General features: G+C 42.3%; 2 protein-coding genes and 1 non-coding gene across 6 annotated transcripts; all 3 read left to right on the top strand.

The window, feature by feature from the left end:
- The first annotated feature begins 569 nt into the window (after positions 1 to 569).
- Positions 570 to 7,268, top strand: srsf3b (serine and arginine rich splicing factor 3b). 2 transcript variants are annotated; one of them, XM_026167936.1, is made up of 6 exons: positions 570 to 793; positions 1,320 to 1,530; positions 1,978 to 2,118; positions 4,117 to 4,155; positions 4,639 to 4,725; positions 6,483 to 7,268. In XM_026167936.1, exons 2-6 carry the CDS (start codon positions 1,328 to 1,330, stop codon positions 6,508 to 6,510), a joined length of 498 nt encoding a protein of 165 aa, XP_026023721.1. In that variant the 5' UTR covers positions 570 to 793; positions 1,320 to 1,327; the 3' UTR covers positions 6,511 to 7,268. The 2 variants fall into 2 exon arrangements, with proteins under 2 accessions (XP_026023721.1, XP_026023722.1); XM_026167937.1 differs by lacking the exon at positions 570 to 793 and adding an exon at positions 851 to 1,152.
- cdkn1a (cyclin dependent kinase inhibitor 1A) lies at positions 4,674 to 20,358 on the top strand. 3 transcript variants are annotated; one of them, XM_026167934.1, is made up of 3 exons: positions 4,674 to 4,725; positions 18,808 to 19,258; positions 19,341 to 20,358. In XM_026167934.1, the coding sequence occupies exons 2-3, from the start codon at positions 18,817 to 18,819 to the stop codon at positions 19,394 to 19,396; spliced, it is 498 nt and encodes a 165-aa protein (XP_026023719.1). In that variant the 5' UTR covers positions 4,674 to 4,725; positions 18,808 to 18,816; the 3' UTR covers positions 19,397 to 20,358. The 3 variants fall into 3 exon arrangements, with proteins under 3 accessions (XP_026023719.1, XP_026023718.1, XP_026023717.1); XM_026167933.1 differs by lacking the exon at positions 4,674 to 4,725 and adding an exon at positions 16,768 to 17,128; XM_026167932.1 differs by lacking the exon at positions 4,674 to 4,725 and adding an exon at positions 17,282 to 18,470.
- Positions 12,127 to 12,231, top strand: LOC113023125 (U6 spliceosomal RNA). Its single transcript, XR_003272518.1, has one exon. It is a non-coding gene; the product is annotated as a U6 spliceosomal RNA (small nuclear RNA).
- Positions 20,359 to 22,447: the final 2,089 nt, after the last annotated feature.

The following is a 22,447-nucleotide window of genomic DNA, read 5'->3' as shown; positions in this document are numbered from 1 at the left end:
AGTCCTTTCTTGTTTGGAGGGGTGATGGACAAGCTAACAGATGAGGTCAGACAGGAGTCTATGTGGACTATAATGTTTGTAGACAACATTGTAATCACTAGTGAGGGTAGGGAGCTGGTGGAAGAGGTTTGGACACAAAGTTAGAGAAGCAAGGCTGAGATGGATTGGACGTGGGATAGGTGGGTTAGTGAATATATTTTACAAGGGATGTTGAAGATGAAGGTGCAACGCAGTAGAAAAAGAGAAAGACCACAGATAAGATTCATGGATGTAGTGAAGTAGGGCATGATGAGGGCTGGAGGCCAGGGATAGGGTGAAATGGAGACAGATGACCAGATGACCACTGTGGCGGAGACCCCTAAGGGAGCAACCGAGAGAAGAGTCCTAAAATGCTTTATTGTACAGAGTACAATTTATTTATACCTTTATTAGTTCAAATATCTCTATTTCTCTTACTATCATTTGAAGAAATACTTTACATCAATTTAACTATGCTATGTAACTCGTTAGTATCATAATTTTTCCTTGAGCTCTGGTAAATGTATTCACACTGTAAACAAAACATTCCTCTGAAGGTCATGTACAAGGACTGGATAGAGTGAAAAGGCAGCCAAAACTTGGACAACTGTTGTTCGGGAGGGGGGGCAAAGGAAGGAGGCGACATTAAACCCGCCCTCTCGAAAGTGGCATCCTGTTAATCCACTGACGTCACGCCATTTTCCACCGAAGACGAAAAGGCACAATTTAGCCGGATCACAATCGATAATCTGAGCTGATATTTACACCTAAAACGGTAGCGTTTCAATGTATTGCGTTGTTATATGTTTGCAAAACGACCTGTTGTGAGTTTACTTCACATATGTGAATGTATAGTATAAATTTCTGCGGCTGCTAGCAGAGTGCTGCTACCGCTGAGTAGGCCTCGGTAGGCGGCAGCCATTTTAGCTCCCTGTAAATAAGCTATTAGCCTCGAAACACAATGCAGCGTCGAATATGCAACAATATAGTTGGAGATATAAAGCAAACGAGTTAACTAAGGCATTTGGGATTCGCTTCGTCTGGCTGTCTGTTTTTGTTTGTTTGTTTTTTAAGTTTCCGTTAGCATAACCTGCAAATCCAGCGCAGGAAGTAGGCCAAGCTCTCAATTCGTTTGTGAGTAAATGGCTAAGTGAGAGAGAGTGTGACCAGTCTTTGTAGTGTATGTAGTGTAAAGCGCTTTGGGGTCCATAGGGACTAAGTAAAGCGCTATACAAATACAGGCCATTTACCAGTCTTTGTCTTAGAGCTAAAACATTAATATTATTCTGCTCACTTTTCAGATACAGTCATGCATCGTGACTGTCCCCTTGACTGCAAGGTCTACGTTGGAAATCTCGGCAACAATGGAAACAAGACAGAGTTAGAAAGAGCATTTGGCTACTATGGTCCTCTCCGGAGTGTTTGGGTGGCCAGGAACCCCCCAGGCTTCGCCTTTGTAGAGTTCGAAGATCCCAGAGATGCAACTGATGCCGTGCGGGAGCTTGATGGAAGGTAGGTGGCAACCTATGCAAATCAGTTTATGCATGCTCAATCATCCAGGTCAGGAAAGTGGATTCTGTTTATCTGCACATGGCGTTTTCAGTGGAAGATGATGAAACGTTTCTCCTACTGAAAACGCTGCATCCACATGAGTAGTCTACTTAAATGAAGGTATTGCTATTGGATCGGTACTACTCTTTCCTCCAAGTTCCTGACATTGCTCCCATTCTGCAGAAAGGAGAGTTCCTCTCATGCAGTCACACTTTTAACAATGATAACATGTTATTGGTCATCACATCTGTTACATTAGCAGACATTTAGACTACATTTAGACATTCAAATGATATATTCAGCCCACTGAAGTGTGCTAAGTAAGTCATTTTATTGGAAAAACGAGGAAAAATACTTTCTATTCATGTGTTTGTTTGTTTTTGTTTTTTGTTTTTTTTTCTTTTGCAGGACTTTGTGTGGCTGTCGGGTGCGTGTGGAGTTATCTACTGGCGAGAAGCGTAGCCGCACTCGAGGCGCTCCCCCTTCATGGAGCAGGCGTCCTAGAGACCGAGACGACTACAGGCGGCGTAGCCCACCACCCAGACGCAGGTGACCTACATGTTGTTGTTGGCCAGTAGACACGATAACCAATCTATTCTGCACTTTATTCTTGCTTGGTCACTTACCGGTTCAACTTTCTTGCCCACAGTACAGTTCCCTTTAATTGCATTTGGGTTTCCAGTGTAGGTATTTCTAGTGTTTGTGACCTTTTCTGGTGATTATATATTTGTGGGTGTTGCAATGCCTAAGACTTGCAGATTCATCTTCATTGACATTAATGGTCATTTTATGGAAGGAGCCACACAGATAGTCATTCACCATCATGTAGTGGAAAAGGGGCATTATTTCAGAATATAGAGAGGGCTGCCTTTCTGTTTCTGAGGCATCTAAAGTGTGGTCTGCAAGACCTAGGTTATACTTAAGGCACAAATGCTTCCTTTGAAACGCACATTTTTGTGCAGTCTCATTTTAACTGTTTTAAAAAGGCAAAAATGGGTGTGGGGAAACAGATTTAGGCAGTCAGTAAAAGTATAGGCTAAGTATAAGTATACATTTTGGGGGGAATAAAAGTGCCAAATGTGATGCAATTTTTTTTCTTTTTGTTTGAGGATGCTTTTTATTTTTCATCTATATTAATAAGAATGAACCCGTTGCAGAGCCACCACCATGCCTCTTCTCACCACCCTCTGAGTCAATCAACTAGTCCTCTTTCAGCATCATGTGACTGCTGATCATCGGGCCGCAATCAGCTTGGCTGGTGCTGTCACATGACCCAGGCATGGCCAGTCGTCAGGTTGCACCAGCCCATTGGTTCCTCAGCATGCCGTTCTCAACCTCCTCCTCCTTCAACCTTAACCCAAACGGCAGCGGCCACCTCACATTCCCGACCAATCAGCGTATTACGTTCCCAAATGTCTACAACCTACCAGCAGCAGCCTTCGGCTAACCAATTAAAGCAGGAAAAAAGCCACAGCCAGCCCCCATCTGCCTGCCACCTAATCACCTTGCAGCATCTGGCCAGTCCTATTCAGCCAATTCTACCCACCCGGCCGACAGTCTGCCTCCCTTTCGTCATTTCTAGCTTGTTGAAAACCAAAAATACTAGTAAGTTTTCCTGCTTCATTCAGTACACTGCTGATTACAGTTTTAAAAGTGAAGAGACAGCTGGTTTAAAAGGGTTGTTCTTTTTTTTTTTTTAATTATTATTATTTTAATCATAAGTTTGTCATTTTGTCGTCCACCATTTCTGTAGTCCTTGTTTCAAAGGGGGATGGACCAACATCAAATATCTGGAACGTCATGTTTCCAGAGATTTCGATGATAGATAATCATCTGGTATGTCTTGGGGCTCTGAGCAGAATTATGAAGTCACATCAAAACTTTCCTTAAACACCCCCTATGAATATCAGATCTTTGTGTGTGTGTGTGTGTGTGTGTGTGTGTTCCCGGTTTGAGATCTTAGCCTGGCTGTTTCACGAGGCTTATTCCCTGTGAAAAATAAATTTTGGTACCAATTTCCATTTCTGTACATTTTTCCCTTAAAGTGCAGTGGACTGAATTCATACAGATGGTGGCCCAAATGGTGTGCTGGGTTTTTGATTCCCCACATCAGAGCCGATCCACAGTACGATATCAAACTACCTTAAGATGAAAATCCTGCTGGGGTTTCATGCCTCGGAGCTCTGAATCTACTGCTTATGAATCACGGGACGAATCCTAATCTGCATTTCAAAGTTAGACTGAAATATAATTGGACTTTATTGAAAGGTGCATGTGTTACTGTGGGAAAGGTGAGAGGTGGTTTCCTCTGCACCTGCCATCTTTATGTGCTGGGTCCACTGCCAGTGACTTCTGTTTTCTGGTTGAAGTCTTTGTTTTCCTTGGAAAAACATGCAAGTCGTTTACTTCCATTTTGAGTTCTTGAAATAGCCAAAGGGCTATGCTGAGGGAGCCCCGTGTAAGAAAAGGAGTAAATAATGTGGAGCTCTACACAGTGATCAATCTATCTGTCTTCGTCCTTAACACGTTTGTATTTTCCCTGCGCAGATCCCCACGCAGGAGGAGCTTCAGCCGCAGCCGTAGCAGGCAAGTCATCTTTCACGCTGCATGAGATTAACTCTATAATTTCAGCATTGTGTATGCATGTGTTTTATTTGTAGCATACAAATGTGATGCAGAAGTGTTGCGCTAAACCTGACCTGCGTGGAAGCTGAAATGTTTTTTGCAGAGGTGCTTGTTTAACTTTACAGCCTGTTTGAACCTTTGTTGCTGTTTCTGTGATGATGCAGTGTAAGCTCTGCGCTAATTGATATGATGTGGAAGGCAAAGTGGAGTCGGCTTACACTAAGTGAAAACTGAGTGTGTACATATGCACACTTAATATATTCATGTTTACAGATTTCAGACCTTGTTTACGTGCATCTTTACACTAAATTAAATGTAATTTGAAAGCAAACCACCATCTTTTTAAATATATCTAACTTTTGGTTAAACTGTTTTTGTTTAAAAAAAAAAAAAAGTTATAAAAAAGTTATAAAATTTTTATAATGGGATGTTTTTCTTCTTCAGGTCTTTCTCCAGAGACAGGAGGAGAGAGAGGTCCCTCTCCCGGGACAGGAACCACAAACCTTCGAGATCCTTCTCTCGATCAAGAAGGTACTTGTACACCTTGAACTGTGTGAAGATTATTTCAGTCCATTAAAGTAGGGTTGTTAGCGACTCATCAAATAGACAAACATTATTTATTTAAATAAAATATTGGGATATTAATTTACAGTGACAGTGTTGGTTCATAGCTGACAAACTGAGATAAAGTCAGCTCGACTGAAAAGCCATCCAACACCGGATACTCCTGTCAAGGCTGCCTCTTAATCCAGAGCAAGCAAATGTCTCCATCCCACCAGTAAAAAAACAGGACAGCCACCTTCTTAAAAAAAAAAACCACGACTTATTGCTATTCTTGGTGACTAAATGGTTGCCCAAAACTTGGGGGTGTTGCAGGTTTGTTGATATCTGTTTTATCCAGTTAGTTGAAGTAGGCTTTGAAATTTAAAAAAAGAGGGTTATCATAGGGTGTTTGGTGGCAGCACCTGTTTCTCTGCTGAAAGTAAAGAGATGTATGACCCAGAGTAGAGCTGGGCGATATGAGATTTTTTCATATCACGATATGTTTTTTTCATTTCAGGCGATAACGATATCTATCACGATATAAGCCAAATAACTATATTTGTAAGATTTAAATGTGCCGTTGCTCACAAGTAAAATGTGAAATAATCAGCAGCTTGTTTTGATTTAAATATTTATTTCCCATAATAAGTTCAAGAGGGTAGATGTACTAAAGAAACATGAGACTTTTTCAGATAAATAAAGGCAAATATTACAAACTACACAAAAGGCAGCCGCTAAAGCGTTTAAGTTTCAAAATAGAACAAACGAAACAGACTAAATTGTCAATTCCACTTAGAAACAAAGTATTAATTCTAAAAATAAATCTTAGTTTGTTTTACAGAAGAACAGACAAAACTGACTAACTTTTGTCAATATCAAATAAACTGAGAACTAAAAGGAAATTCTCAATCTCTCCTTGTTGTATAGCTGAGCTTTTCAAACAGTTGTAACAGTTACTTTAGTCTGACAAAAGCCGAATGACGAATTAGCGCTTCCAGTCAGAGATTGAGCATGCACCGGTTTATTGCATTTCCAGACTTGCTTTCGGCACAATTTATAGTGCGCGCTACTCTTTTTGTGAGACTTGAAATAGCCGAAATACCTTCACACTATGGAACTTCTATGGCTCTTCCGTTCGACAATCTCTCCGGCATTGGAACCATCATCTGTTTTCTCTTCGGTAACCTTCTAGTCGGCACACTCATTTCCTCCGTTCCCCGGGCGGCAAAGCGGCTGGCTGCTTCCCAAAACAAATACACATGTGCGGCTTGGCACTTGTGCTGTACGTAACAGGTCACGTGAAGTGACGCTCCGGCTGTGATTGGTTTGGCTCTGCACTACTTAATTTGGATTGGCTGTTTTTTTTGTTTTTTGTTTTTAAGAGGACAAGAGCGGTGAGGTCTATCGCGATAGTTTAATTTTTCTATCGAGAAAAGGTTATTTCGCAATACATATCGTTATCGTTCAATCGCCCAGCTCTAACCCAGAGTATCCGCCTCAGAGTAAACCGATCAATAACCACTCAGCTGAGTGTGTGAGTATGTGTGACATCAGTCTGCTGCTGTTGGTCACACGATTAATGAATCTGGCATCCTGTGGGTGTGATGTTATACGCAGCACAAACTCCCACAAACACATTTCAGGTGCATTTAAAACCCAATTTGATTGTTTGTGATTGGTGAAGGGCGCTTTAATGCAAAAATGAGCTGAAATGTGTTTATTTTTTGTCTTGTTCTCCCTCACAGCCGCTCCAGGTCTAATGGCAGAAGATAAGAGGTCTGCCAGGTGTAAAGGGAGCTGAAGATGAACGGTTTTACGGGCTTTCCCGTTTCATATGATGGACTCATCATGACCGTGAGGTCACTTTTTTTTCCTTTTTTTTTTCCTTTTTTTTTAAAAGAAAACAACAACAATCAAGCATTTTAGTGTCCCTCCCTTTTTCCTGTTGTGGTGACTTTCAAATACAGTGACTGGGCGTGTACAGGTATAATAGCTCACCTGTGCCATGTCTGTCTTGCTGGTCCTGAAACAGTAGTGCCACCCAGCATTCCAGTTCACCAGTTAATCTCTGAGCTTTTGTTTTCTTGAAGAATGTTCTGTGTAGTTAGACATCGTGTGAGTAGTCCGTCATTTTTCACTGTGTAAATGTCAGCATTTTTTAAAAAAAAGAAAAAGACGGGATAAATCCCTTTTTGTTTGTTTGTAAGCCAACTATTTTTTTTCTAGCTACACTCTTCATAATGAAGTTTTCCATCTGTTAGTGGTTGGCTGTTTTTGTTTATTTAAAAAAAAAAAAAAGGCAGCCTTTTCAAATGCAAATCTGTCCAGTGAATCAAAATAACTACAAGGAGCAGAGGTCAGATTTTTGTCTGTGAAGTTTTTCATTTTTTTTCTTTTGTTTGATACTATGTGAAATTGTCTCAATTAAAAATACTGGTTGGTTTTAAAAAAAAGTTGGGTTTTTTTTTTGTATTTTTTTCCTCACACCTTTCCTAAGATTAATAAAGTACCAATGTACTCTGAGCATTTAACCCCCACCAGAGGGCGCTCTTGATGTGTGAAGAAGCCCAGAGCATTGTTTCAGCTGAATTAAAGATGTGCCTTTATTTAACCCTAGCTGCTTTGTAAATGAGGCTTCACTCTTTTTAAATAGCTTTCATAGCTTTATTTTCATTCGCAAGTATTACTTTTTTGCATTTAATATAAACCTCAAGCAACTCTCTTCATTATAAGCAGTGCAATGAAGGTAAAATGAGTTTAAACACCTTGGGTCAAATATTCAGAGCAACAGAGTCCAGGAAGGGTGGAGCAGGTGGAGATGAGTGTCAGGGGTCATTTTTGATAGGATTCAGCGAGAGTGCTCAATGCCTCAGGGAAGAGACTCGATTGGAGGGGGTTACAACGGGGAACGTGGAAAATAAAATTTGCTTGTATGCAGACATAGCGCTAGGAAACCCGGAAGAGGGAATCCCTCTGCTTATGGAAATACTGGAAGAATATGGCAGACTGTCCTGTTACAGACTAAACATTCAAAAAACTCAAAGCTTGACGTTCTTTTTTAACCCCTCAAGACAATTGGTAGCAAGATATAGATTCGGATGACATCAATCTCAATGGAGTACTTGGGGATCCTGCTGACAAAGACCTTGCATTGTTATATGAAGTTAATTATAATCGGGTGAAAGAGAAGATATATAAGATAACTCTTTACAGTCATTGCACAGTCATACATAGTACAGTAGTACAATGAAATTGGAAAACTGTCCTACGTCGACACTACATATAACACGACACGATATGACACATCACAGCGCAACACAAACAACACAACACAGTATATTAACTTATTAAAAAAAAAGAATAAGTGTATTTGTATTGCACATTAATTATTACTGCACCTTGTTATAAATATAAATATTATTATTGTTACTGTTTTTACCGTTGTTACCCCCCCCCCCCTAAAAAAGTCCAGGTAGGTAGCCAGTCAGGTCAGCTGTTTGCATTGATCAGGGTATTGCTCTGTTGTAAAAGCTGTCCTTGAGTCTATTTGTCCTCAGCAGCCTGAACCTCCTGCCAGACGGCAGCAGCTTAAACACCCGGTGTCCTGGGTGTGTGCAGTCCTGTAGGATGCTGCGTGCCCTCTTGAGACAGCGAGTGCTGTACAGGTCCTTCAGGGAGGGAAGAGGATGTCCAAGGATTTTTTTGGGCCATATTGATGACCCTCTGGAGTGCCTTTCTGTGTGCTGTGGTGCAGCTGGAGAACCACACACCGATGCAATATGTCAGCACACTTTCAATGGAGCAGCGGTAGAAGACGGTCAGCAGCTCCTTCTTCAGGTCCATTTTTCTGAGGATTTTCTGAGCACTCCCCGTTTATGCTGACAGGCTGCAGCTCGGACTTCCTCCTTCTGAAGTCAACTACCAGTTCTTCTGTCTTGGTGGTATTGAGGTCCAGGTTGTTGTCTACACACCAATCTGTCAGCCTCTGAACTTCAGCTCTGTACGCCGTCTCATCTCCCCCTGAGATGAGCCCCACCACAGTGGTATCATCTGCAAACTTAATGACTGTGTTGTCTGGGTGGGAACTAACACAGTCATGTGTGTACAGAGTGTACAGTAGGGGACTCAGTACACAGCCTTGGGGAGAGCCGGTGTTAAGGCTGAGGGCTGAGGAAAGATGAGGCCCCACTCTAACTCTCTGTACACGGTCTGAGAGGAAGTCTCTGCTCCAGCGGCAGGTGGTAGAAGGAAGTCCAATTTCCAGCAGTTTATGAAGATCTGGAGAGGTGGGGTCTGCTCCACCTCGATCTGGCCAGCAGAGTTAGAGCGATAAAGATAAATATCCTCCCAAAGCTGCTATATTTGTTTGCAGCACTTCCAGTGGAGGTTCCAGCAAAACAATTTAGGGAGTGGGATATGCATTGCTCAAGATTCATATGGGGAAATAAAAGGCAGAGAGTGAGATATGCAATATTGCAGCTGCCTGGTGAGCGGGGGGGATGGCCCTACCATGCTTTGAGGATTACTATCTGGCAGCCCAGATCAGACCTCTAGTGTGCTGGTGTAACTAAGTATGAGGCAAAATGGAAGGACATTGAGCTTTCTTTGATTGATTTCCCAATACAGTTTGTTCTGGGGTCTCTTGAGAGTTTGCCACAGGCATATCAGATGCAAAATTTCTGTGTAAGTTTTTCTCTGAAAAAATGGGCAGATGTGATTAAAATTTTTGGTCTTAATAGGGAAATAGGGTTGCTGGGATGGCCAGCGTATCTCCCACGCTTCCTTCCAGCATTATTAGACCATAAATTTAGGGAGTGGTCCAGGCATGGAATCACTGCAGTCTGTAAGATAGTGAAGCATGGGGAGCTGATAAATTTTGAGGATGTGTCAGATTTACGAGATCGGCAGGGAAGATTTTTATCGCTACCTACAGGTTCGGAGCTTCTTCCGGAAGGAAGTTAGAATGCCTGACGCAGATGCTAGTGGGGTGATCCAAATATTTATGGATGCTTATGGTGAGAACATTATAAGAGGTACTACAGGCAAAGTGTATAGAAGTTTTATAGCTATGAAAAAGACCTCAACAAGATATGTCAGTCATCGATGGGAAATAGAAGCAGGTATAACTATCTCAGAGGAAGATTGGTCGCGGATGTGGAAGAATGTGTTATCTACCACAAATTCTTTAACATGGCGAGATTTTGGATGGAAGAATTTAATTAGATTCTTCATCACACCAAAGCAGAAATCCAAAATAAGTGGTTCAGGCGCTTCATGCTGGAGGGAGTGCGGGGAGGTCGCTGCAGGTTGCTTCTATGTCTTCTGGTCATGCCCTAAACTGAAGACCTTTTGGGAGGAGATTAAACAACTGGTGATGGATGTGCTGGAAGTAACACTGGACTTCTCCTTTAGTACCATGTACCTTGGGAATATCCCTGAGGATATAAATAAAAGAGACTCACACTTACTGAAAATAATTATGGTTGCATGCAAAAAGGCAATTACTAAATGTTGGTTACAGACAAGCCCCCCCACACGGAAGCTGGTCATAGACATTATTAACACAATTCATCATATGGAACTGATTACCCTCTCACTGCGGCTGCAGAAGGAGAAAGGAGAGAGTTTGGGAGAGATTGGATCATTATACGTTAAAAGACTAGAAACTGATACCTGTGTGATGCAGAGGGACAGCTGTGGATTTGTTTGAATGGAACATGCACCTGTGTAATATGTAATATATGCAAGTAAAACGAGGCGATGTGAACATATGTGAATGTGTTGGTTTCCCTTGCCCTCTTTAGTTCTGTATGTAAAATAAGATGAAAATCAATAAAGAGAAAGTATTACAAAAAAAAAAAAGGATTCAGCGAGAGTGAAAGGGATGGTAGTGAGATCTGCTATATGGTTTGGAGAAGTGAGAAAGCTGAGCAGAAAAGAGGAAAACCTGAGAGAAGATTCTTGAAGGAGGGCATGCGAGTTAGTGAGATGGAGACAGATCCACAATGGTGACCCTTAAAAGAAGAAGACCACATTTAACAAAAAGCTCACTCAGAGCAACCTGTTGAATCCACTTCCAGCTAGTGGCGCTTTGGGATTTTTTCCTTCTGATTTGTTGAACATCATTTTCTGTTTCACGGTTTCACTTCAGGTAGTTCAAACTCCACATCAGTACAGGTTTCCCCATATTTAGTCCTCGTTTATGTAATAAATAATGCACAAAGGGTCTTTTTTTTTAAAAAAAAAAACTTTTTAGTTTTTAAATTCGATGTAAAATTCCCCTTCAGCCAACTAAAATTTTAAATAACGTAAATGTGATATCTTTTATAAATAAAGCACAGGCTTTAATATTGACTTTCGAAGACGATTAGCTGAGTAGAGGAGCAATGAGAGGACTGAGGAGGTTATTACTGTTCCCGTTTGCCAGTTCCCAGTGTGTCAACAAGTCAGGATTAAGAAGGGAAAAAAGCAACCTATGGCAGGTTCATGTTCTCGTAATTTCCCTCCTTTTCTGTTGAACGTGGTGTTTAGTAAGAGGCTGTTATGTAATAGGTTGACTGATTGTTTAACCCTTTCAGCAGGACAGATAACCAAATCAAATCAAATCACTTTTATTGTCACATCACATGTGCAGGCACACTGGCACAGCACATGCGAGTGAAATTCTTGTGTGCGAGCCCCACAGGCAACAGAGATGTGCAAACACAACAACACAAACGAGCAAAATACAAGAATGGCCAACCTGAAACTAATAAATATATGTACAATATATAATAGTGTATGCATTTCTGGATGTGTATACTAAATATTTTCCTACGTGTGTGTGTGTGTGTGTGTGTGTGTGTGTGTGTGTGTGTGTGTGTGTGTGTGTGTGTGTGTGTGTGTGTGTGTATACAGATTTTTACAAATTAAATAGTAAAAAAAAAAACAAAAAACAATCCAAACAATGATGTCCTTGTGCTATTTATAAAGTCGTGTGAAAGCGTCTGAAAACCGTGCTAATACTGAAAATAGTAGCTAAGAGTGAAAGCGTAACATGATGTAAGGGTGCTTCACACAGTTTCATTCACTAAATTTAAAGCTGTGGGTGGCGGACTTTATTTAAGACATCCCGCCACAGCTCTCACGCTGTCCAGTAACTTTTCCTGGGTTACACCCAGCTCCAGCTGTTCACGCTCACAGTCCACGTGAAGCCGGCATAACGGAGACTTGAGTTCTCAAATCTGCGCGCGCTTTCCCGCAATTACTCAAGCCCGTGTGACGTCACTGGAACGATGACTCTGCATCCACGGCGACGGGAAGCCACTCTTTGAGCCGTGGTATTTCCACCCAAGCGTTATGTAACGCATTACCTGTGGGTTTGACGCCCACGGAGCAGAGGACAGGATGATGTAAAGCAGTAGCACATATACTAAAATTGGAACGATACAGAGAAGATTAGCATGGCCCCTGCGCAAGGATGACACGCAAATTCGTAAAGCACACAATGGTGCTGCAGCGTGTTAATTCTAGACGAGGTCACAGTTCAGTACCCTGTGATCACCCAGCTCAGCGCTGGGTGATCAGACAGTAGATGAAGACAAAATAAAACACTTTAAATAATCAGTCCATACACTCTCTTCAATCTGCTCCAAGGTTGGGATTTCATATCAGTGAGAAGAAGAACTTGGCATCCTCTCTTTCTTCTTATAGAGTGTTAATGGAGGCGAATATTTTACCTCTGTCCTTGAACACAACACTTTATTAGGAACACCTGTGCACCTCCTTTCTCAGAGGAACCCTTTGACAGCAGTGTGTTTGGTTGGTTATTTGCATTCAATTTTATTTCATCCAATTCAATTTTATTTATATATCACAACAACAGTTGCCTCAAGGCGCTTTGTATTGTACAACCCCAATCCCCCCACCCCCCACCCCCAAAAAGGTAGTTTTGATGCTAAATAAAAACGAAATGACCAATGAAATGAAATGATTTATTTACAATAAAAACATATCAACTGTTTAAACTGAGAAAATGTACCATTCCATGGTCCTGTTGAGCAGTACATCTCAAACAGGCTGGAAAGGCCCGTCCCCACTTCAGTTAACAGTCTGCAAACATCTGGGGAATTAGGAGACCAGCTGGCTGGACTTCTAGGATCGGACTATTGTCCAATTCATGTCTCAAACAGGATTCTAGCTGCTCAGCAGTCCTGGGCCTTCTTTGTCGTATGTGTTTCATGATGAGCAGATGTTATCAGCTGGTGAAGTTCTGGCAGATCAGTTCAGCACTCGGACTCTTCTACTATGAAGTTATGCTGCAGTAATCGCTGCAGTATGGAGTTTAGCATTTTCTTGCTAAAGACATCATCTGGATGGGAGTATATGTTGCTCTAAAATCTATATATACCTACCTATGAGCACTGATGGTGGCTTTGCAGAAGCACAAGCTGACAGGTTGTAGCCATTGGATGGATAGATGAATGGTTGCTAGATGGTTGCAGACCAGTCTCTTGGCCTGTGTGACTGGGGCTTTATTCACTTGATCCTACTCTGTAACTACGATTGTCACACATTGAAAATGGTGGACAAGTTAATGTTTTTATATTTTTGGGGTCTTTCATCAACAGTGAGGGGTAAACAGGAAAAGAGAAGTAGAATGAGCAGGGGAAGACACGCGGGAAAGGGTCACACTCAAACCCAGGCCACTGCATCTCATCCATATATGGCATGCGGGCGCCTGCTCAACCAGTGAGCTAAACAGGTGCCAAGGATTAGTTAACGTCTCCAAAACCTCAATCGGACTGGAAATATTTTGCAACCACAGCTACTGCCATTTGTTTTAAACAAATGCATTCTTTTTAAATTAAAAAGAATGCATAAGGTAATTTCTAAGACCCAGAAGCTGTATTTATACACGTGAATGGAGCACGATCCTTCATACTGTGTGTAAAAATCAGAGCAGCTGTTTGGTGGTGAACCTTCTGGAAATCTCTTTCCGCGGTGAAAACATTCAGCAACTCAGTCTGAGCCTTTTGGAAACATTGATGCAAATGACCCGGTAACTTCCTGATTCGGATCAGTTAAGTTCTGTCCTGATACCGTCACTCATTTTATGCTTTTTTTTCTCTTGCCTTGTAAATGCACCTCCGCAGCTTCAACACGTGTCTATACCTGCAACATTTGAGAAGACTTTTTTTTTTAGCCTTATGGACATTTAAGCATTGATTCTGAAGTAAAAACAATGATCCACAACAGTTCGTTATACTCTTAGACATACAAACAATATCAGAAAGCCAAGTTTTAGTTGAAGCAATTGCGAGGTAACAAAAGAAACCCAGCATTCAGGTTAAAAAGTAATCCACAAGGAATTTGCCTTTACATGTCTGTCCTTTTCATTGGCTTGTTGCACAAAGAAGCTGCTTTTATTTGCGTGAAACTGAACTCGGTCTGAACTCAGCCTTAATCTTGGGACTGCTGCAGATTTAGATAGAAAAACAGTTATTTGCACATCCCGTATGCATGTTGTAATACGGTGCTGTCATACGGCACACTGGACTGATAGTTCTGTAAATGTTTTTCCTCTGTGTTTATGCCAGAATTTGGACACTTTGGCATATCTAAATAACTTTAATGTTTTTTTTGCAGCGGGATGGTAAAATCAGTAACCCTCTATTCATTTTTGAAGGCTACATAATTGTGCGCTTTGCAGGGTGCTTTGTCAGGACATGCTGTGCTCCCAGGTCAAAGTGTCAACATCCAGTATGTACAGTAGAAAGCTGAAGCAAATCTGTTTCCCTGAAATGCTCCTTGCTGAAATATGGGTTATTTAACTGTAAGCATAATTAATAACAAACAGGTTTTAACATTTTAATGAGATCATACACAAGTACTTGATTTTGATTTTGTTGTATGTTTTCAGTATTACATAAGCATGGTGTCAGGTAAAATTGCAAAGAGCGGGACTTCCTTGATAAATATTTAACTAAGTGGTAGCTTACTTAGTCTATGCACTTCATTTGGCGCTATCTGTGAAACAAAGCTTTTACGGTGGGTGCAGAACAAAGACCTGAATAACACAATTTGATTAGGCCTGTGCACTGTGCCACCGCCTCAGAGCTGAGCGATAATAGAGTGTCCACTCAGCTGCACGAGTGTAAAAGCAAATTAACTCCAGTGCATATCTCCACTGAGTATAACTTCCTAGCTGGTGTGTTGGTGTGCATGTGTGTTTCTCTTGTGTCTCATCACTCAGTTACTTAACAAAGGACTCACTGTAGAGTCAGATCAGCTGGGCCTTTATACACCGAAGCCTACAGTCTGGGCCCTTATTGTTGATGTTCTGGGAACTAGGCTAAAGGGCAGCATGATGGGGCTGGAGAGCATTGGGGACGGGGGTGTATAATGTTATGTAATAATAACACCCTGAAAGTGTCAGCAGGGAATACAGTCTGCATGTATAGTTTATTACTGTCTTGTCACTGCTGCTAGTATAAGATTGGGTTTATTCTGTAAAACTTGAAGATATTTTCTGAAATAATTCTGTTTTTCTTTTTAGTTTTTTTTATGTCAAAGTAAGTTGCACTCATGGGCCACTTCTTTAGTTACATTAGTTGCCTTAAATTTCCAATAAGCTGACTGAAACTAGTTTGAGATGATTTGAGCTTTGCGACATGGTGCATTGGTCAGCAGCAATACTCAGGATGTGGTGTTTAAGTGATGCTCAGCTGGAACTAAAGGACCTAAAGTGTGTGAAGAATATATCCCTCCAGGCTATTACACAATCGACTGAGGTGTTGATACAAAGCTGGAGCGCAGATGGATCCATTCTTTTGTGTTGCTTACAAAAAATCCTGAACATACAACCTGAATGTGGCAGCAGGAATCGAGACTCATCAGACCACGCAACATGTATCCAGTCTTTTAGTGTCCAGTTTTTATGACTCCGTACCAATTTTAGCCTATGTTTCCTCCTCTTAGCTGACAGGAGTGGTGCCCTGTGTGGCCTTATGGTGGTCTTCCTCCCCTCACCTTCAACTGGTTACAGCAGATGGTTGTCCCTCCCTCGGCTTGCTTCTGTCAGAGGTTTCTTCCTGTTAAAGGGGAGTTTTTCCTTCCCAGAAGTGCTTGCTCATGAGGGGGTGGGGGTGTCCTCTAACTGATGGGGTTTTCTCATATTACTGTAGGGGTTTTACCTTACAATGTAAAGTGCCTTGAGGTGATTGTTGTTGTTATTTGACACCGTGTAAAGAAACAATTTTAACTGAACTGAGTTGAATAACTTGAGTATAACGTGTGGTTATGTGAGTTTATGTTGCCTTCCTATCAGCTCGAAGCAGTCTGTCCATCCTCCTCTGACATCAACAAGGCATTTTCACCCACAGAACTGCTGCTTGCTGGATATTTTCTCTTTTCTGGACAATACTGCAAACCCTGGAGATGTTTATGTGGGAAAATCCCAGCACAGCAGCACTTTCTGAAATACAAAGACCAGCCTATCTGGCACCAAATTCCCTTAAATCACTTTTCTTTCCCGTTCTTATGCTTACTTTAAACGTTACCAGGTCATCTTCATCGTGTCTACACATCTAAATATATTGAGTTTCCACCATATGATCGGCATATTAGATATTGACCTTAACAAACTGTTGAACATGTGTACCTAATGAAGTGGCCGGTGAATGTTGTCATAGTGAAGTGGTCGATACATATAGTGAGTTTTTTGGGGAGGGGGGGTTACCACAGGAGGGATATATTTAAATTGGACACAGGTACAAAGAGCGCATGAGTGCAGTTGCCCAGTGTAGTTCCATTTACTGTTTACGAGTTTCTCCACTTTTACTTCTACTTTCTCCTTCGCTGCTGTCTGCTCTGTGATGTCAACAGAAACCGAAACGTCGCGTCGTGAGCTGTTTTAGAAATGGGAGGAAGCAAACGAGATGTGTCATGTATCCTGGAAACGGGACAAGTATACACACCGCTGCGCTCTGTCATGCGCACTGAGAGGCAGGGAGAGGCGGGGAGGGGGAGGCTGAGCTGGGCTGTGTCCTGAACTGGAATTTCCTCACGTCTTCTACCCGAGCCAAGTTTCACGTGCGCTCGTGTGTTTACCGGGCCAAATTCACGTGTGCGAGTCCCCCGAGTCTCCACCTCTGGACTGGAGAGGAGGGTACCCGAGCTCATAAAAGTTTAGCAGGAGTCCGTGTCTGTAAGAAATCTTAGGAGAAAGTGTCACGGAGAAGTATTTTCCTGTGAATCTGCTGGGTTACATAGCATCAGCTTCGGGCGTTTATTTACTTCAGAGCTGCTGTGAAGACTGGAAATCAGAAAAACAGCAAGATAAGGTGGATAACAGTCAGGTTTCCCCCAGCAAGTTTGAAAGAAGGAAGATTTCTTGTCTTTGAATTAAAATGTAAGTAAAACTAAAAATTTGAATTTTTGCGCTTTGGTGTGTTCACTTGTGACTGGCCTGTTAGTGTATACAACTCTAAAACAAATCGCTGTTTACATTATATAGCTATACAACCTGCAATGTTATAGGAGCTACTTTTAGGTTCAGTCCTAACTATATTTTATCTTTTTTTAAATCTAATTTATTTATTTATTTGTTCGTTTAATCCCATAAATTACACCTTTCCATGATTACCGCCGTCCCCGTGTTGTTGTTGGGTTTGTATGTCTTTTAGCTGGTTTCAGTGTATCAACTCAAAACTTTACCAAAGCTTCCCGCACGGTTGTTTTTACGTGTGTGTGTGGTTATGATTCATTGGTGTGCAGGGGTGGTAAGGGCTCCAGACAGTGACAGCGCAGTTTGGCCAGCACGAGTTCCAGCCTCACGTGGACCCGTGTAGTAAACTGGGCAGGGTCCGAGCCGGTTCCAGCGCCGCCCGGGCATGACTCGTTCTCCCGCCACTCGCTTGAATCACTCCGCCCCCTCCTCTCACGCCGCGTCATACGCGTGACTGAGTGGATGGAAATGGGAGGGTGTGAGGAGGATGGTGTCTACAAGCTGTGTATTCACCCTCTCCCAAACTGTTTCCTTGTTTCTGATGTTTTACTTCATTCTAGGTGAATTGGATTTATTTTTGGCTCCCCAGTTTTTCCCAGTATAAGGAGTCATTTTAAAGCCCGTGTTTATTGAAAGCTTTGTTGAAAAAAACAATGGACTTAAGGTGCCAGTGAACAGTTATCAGGTTGTGTTGATGATTTGCTTCTCTGCCTCATCTGCACTTCTCTTCATCGTCATTATTTTCATCACTTATTAAACTCTAATCAGAGTGACCTCTCCCCCTCCTGCTGTTCTCAGCTGGATAATCATGATGGGAACTGCTTCTCATGATTGTTCCCTGAAAAGAAAATCCTGGGAATTCTGCCCAGTACTTCCCGGATGGCCTTAATGACATCCACCTGAGACACACCTGATTCCTTCCTGTAGCCTTCGCAGTAAAGTGTTTGCTGTTTGTAAGTCCCGTCCAGATCTGCAGATCTGGAAATAGGATTCACAAATCACCGCCTCTGATTTTTAATCTGCAGGGGGCCTGATACTGCCACCTGGTGGTGATTCTCGGTGTTTGCGCTGTTGGTCGCTGCTTAGGACTTGTCCTTACATGTCTGGTTGAGATTATGCCCTGGCATGTACCAGTGATTCAGAGAGAGGGAGGAGCGCTCAGTGAGTCACTGCCTTAGTATAAAAAGCTGCCCAGTGAGACCAGTGTGTTAGTTCACTGAGGAGCTTTACGCTGGTTTGAAAGATGGTGAGACTGATTTTTACTTTCATACTCGAGACAGTATCAAGTAACTGAGATGGATGCACTTGTAATGGATTACAGAACTCATTTTGCTTGGTTTAGAATAAGACTGGCGCAGAAGTTCCTCTCCTCTCAGAGAAGTCACTGCATGTTTTACTTGTGCAACATTTCATCAGCACCGAGTGTCTGGGAGGATTAGTCTCATCGCTGGAGATGCTTAATTAATGGAGACAAAATTAACTTTCAAATATGTCATGCCTGGTTTATTATTGTTGCTACTTTTTTAAAGCAAAACGCCAATCAGTGTTACTCTAACCAGAGATCTTCTGTCTGTTTCCATCAGTGTAGAGTGATGGCTTCTCACAAGCGAATCTTGGGGGTTCTGAGAAAAAGACCAGCCCGGAGAAACCTGTTTGGGCCTGTGGACCGAGAGCAGCTACAGGTGGAGTACCAGGCTGCCATGCGTAGCGACCTTCAGGAGGCTTCAAAGCGGTGGGGCTTTGACTTTAGCTTGGACAAGCCTCTGGAGAGCAGTGATTTCCAATGGGAAGGTGTCCCGAGCACTAGGGTGCCTCTGCTCTACAGGTCCTGTTTGCAGGATCTCGGACAAGCTGAAGGCCAAAGGTCAGCAGCGACAGTTACTCCCAAGAGAGGGAGGGTGGAGACGGCACAGAGCGAGAAGGAGAACATCCCCGGTACGCCGGGGAAATGCACGCACAGCCAGGAGATGCTGGAGAAAACACCGGAGAAGGGCGAGAACACGGGGCTGAAGAGGAAGCAGACGAACATCACAGGTACGTGTAGCTGAAAGCGAGAAGTCTCGTCATTTTACGTGAGAGTGCATGAGCTTAAAATTCCTGCGCTTTATCCCAACAGATTTCTACCAGGCTAAAAGAAGAGTAGTGTGGATGCCCCGCAAATCCGGCGAGTGATGTTCGGTGGAGAAACGCCAATATGCCAAGAGAACCTCACAGACAGGGCCACGCTCAGGAATCACACGTCCCGCACAGACTCTGGCCGTGCACCCAGGAGGGACCTCAACCACACGTCAATACAAAACACTTAATTAGGGTACTGTAGTCACTCTGAGGAGATTGGTGTTTTTTTCCCTCAGTGGCAAGAATGCGACATTTGAGCAGAGAAGATTAACAGTAATCTCTGGAATCAGTGGATTTACACTCATTTGGGGAAGGGGGGTGCCAAAGTGTTGCCCGACTGCACATTCAGCCGCACTGAAAGCACATTCACATCCGCTGGAGATGTGTCGATTAAAATCATCCAGCCTCATCATGTCTGTGAGCTGAGAGGACAAAGCTCTTTGGCTCCGTAGTTCAAATCCATTATTGTTTTTCTACAGCATTTTTTTCTACATGTGTATCACAAGGGTTTACCAGTCGTCTTCTTGTTTTTTACTTTCCGAAGTATGTTATACTTTTTATGTCCAGCTGTATACAGTGCTTTTATCGACCATCTTTTAATCAAAGGAAGATGCTTGAAGAGTTCTGACATCTCAAACACGCAGTTGCTTTGCTTAGATTGTAAAAGACAGAAGTGCCATCATGTCCTCTTCCATCCTTTTCCATCTACTTTACGTCAGCTGATTTTTGATGTCCTTCGGCTGCCCAGACTCTGATACTGATAACGTAGACTAGGAACACTTAAACACGTTTATTTAGTTATATATGTATAAGAGATTTATCTATAAAGTTAAATATGGCATTGTCAGGTAGCATAATCATTTAAACTGCAGTATTGCACATAAACACCCAGTATCAAGTGCCTTTACTGGCATTTGTTTTTGGTATTTAAAGTTCCTTCATCATAAGTAAATGTATACTAAGCTAAAATGTCACATTTATTATTTTCACTGTGCAATCTAACTAATGATATGTTTTGTTTTGGGTTTTTTTGCCTTAAATTTGTTCTTTTTTTTCCCTCTTGGCACTTATTTATGTCTACATTAGCAAATCCTGCTGCTATGGGTAATATGAATGGGTGTCACTGTGACGCTAACCCTCACCAACAGAAAGCTTACAAATGCTCCGAAGCCGAGAAAATAAGCGAATGACCCCAAACAACGAATGCACTTCTGTTTGTAGATGCTTGCGCACATTTCCTCTGTATTGTGTTTTGTTCAAGGCTACAAGTGAAAATCTGTCCTTATTTATTGTGAGATACGATGTCATGTGTTAATTTAGGTTTTGTTTAATTATTATGAAATCCAATAAAATGGTCAAATGAACCGCCTTGTGTCTTTAATGTGTCGTCACTTTACTTTTTAGTATCAGCGGTAAAACTGTTCCTTAGTTTGGTTGAACCCTTGCAGTGTTGTGCAACAGTACAACAACTTGTCATTTCTCCATTAAGGCCATTATACACTCACTGGCCGCTTTATTAGGAACACCTCGCTAGCACTGGGTTGGATCTCTTTGTCTTCAGAAGTGCATTAACTCTTTGTAGCACAGATTCAACAAGGTGCTGGAAACAAACCTCAGAGATTTTGGTCCATGTTGACATGAAAGCATCACATATTTGGTGCAGATTTGTCAGCTGCATATCCATGATGCTCTATCACATCCCAAAGATGCTCTACAGGATTGAGATCTGGTGACTGTGGAGGCCACTGTGGTGTTTTTTTTTTTATGTTAATCAATTGGCATTAAGGGGCCCAAAGTATGCAAGAAATCAGAAAATCGATTCCTTGCAGAAATCGAGACTCCTGAAACCAGGCAACATTTATCCAAACATCTAATGTCCAAGTTTGGTGAGCCCGTGCAAATTGTGGCTTCAGTTTCCTGTTCTTTGCTGACGTCACTGGCAACATGGTGTGCATAGTTTGGTTGTAACGTTGGCTGTTATTTGAGTTTCTGTTGTCTATCTGTTCAAACCATTCTCCTCTGACCTCTGACACCAATGAGGTATTTTCTCCAAGAGAACTGCCGCTCACTAATTTGATATTTTCTCTTTTTCCGACCATCAGACCATTCCCGTAAAGAGGTGGCTGTGCAGCAAAATCCAAGCAGATCAGCAGTTTCTGAAATACAGCAGACCATGCCACATTCAAAGTCACTTAAATCGTCTTTCTTCTCTAATCTGATGCTTAGTTTGAATTTCAGCAGCTCCTTAGTCTGCATGCATAAATACATGGACCTGAAGCCATGTGATTGGCTAATTAAATATTTATGTTAAGGAGAGGTTGAATACACCCTAATAAAGTGTCCAGTAAGCGTGTTAACGTATTACCTCTTGCTATTATTGGGCCACGATCAATAAGTAATACAATAATTTAAAAATAACAACACACTAAAATCAAGTGTTGTTGAAGTCTATTTTATTTATTATACCTTCCAGTTCTTTTACTTGTTTTGTTCTCAGTTCCTCTTTGAAATCTATTCCAAGTTTGTTTTTGAAGACGACGATGACAGCGTGTTTTACGCTTCCTTTTTAGAGGGCGTCCCTCCGCGGAGACACATCCTGACGCACCGTCAGGCACAGAGAGATCTGAAGTTGGGTGAATATATCCTCGAGTAGTGCCGAGTCATGCAAACTGGCTTCTGCTGTTGTGATACCACTTTTTTTTCTTCACTCTTTTGTGAAGTAGGCAAATTACGAGAGCGAGTCGGCGCTCTGAGGCATTGTGTACTTTGGCACAACATCACTGCAGTCCCACACCAGCACAGGCGAAGTGCGCGTGTTTGTACTGGAGTTAGTTTAGGTGAGTGGAGCGCTCCCTCCCTCCACTCACCCCACCCCCTCCCTCCCTCCTCTGGCCTTATCAGCACGGGGGCACCTGCACGCCTGCGCCAAGCTCTCCCAGCCCCTCCATCATCTGTCCCTTAGCTCCCACATCCATTACAGGGCAGGACTGATAGCATTTGCATGTAGACCGAAAGAGGGACAGAAAGAGAGGGAGGGGGAGAGAGAGAGATGTAGGAGAGTGAAGCAGGGGGAGGCGGAGGGAGCATATGACACAAAGGAGAGGG

The sequence above is a fragment of the Astatotilapia calliptera genome, chromosome 5 (assembly GCF_900246225.1).
Source record: "Astatotilapia calliptera chromosome 5, fAstCal1.2, whole genome shotgun sequence".
Lineage (NCBI taxonomy): Eukaryota > Metazoa > Chordata > Actinopteri > Cichliformes > Cichlidae > Astatotilapia > Astatotilapia calliptera.
Note: the sequence above shows the minus strand (reverse complement) of the source record. Positions and strands in the feature narration are given on the sequence as shown.

Coding starts and splice junctions, on each gene's coding strand:
- srsf3b (XM_026167936.1), top strand. CDS start 1,328: ATGCATCGTGACTGTCCCCTTGACTGCAAGGTCTACGTTGGAAATCTC. Junction 1,531..1,977: donor GTGCGGGAGCTTGATGGAAG/GTAGGTGGCAAC, acceptor TTTCTTTTGCAG/GACTTTGTGTGGCTGTCGGG. Junction 2,119..4,116: donor AGCCCACCACCCAGACGCAG/GTGACCTACATG, acceptor TTCCCTGCGCAG/ATCCCCACGCAGGAGGAGCT.
- cdkn1a (XM_026167932.1), top strand. Junction 19,259..19,340: donor GAAGCAGACGAACATCACAG/GTACGTGTAGCT, acceptor TTATCCCAACAG/ATTTCTACCAGGCTAAAAGA.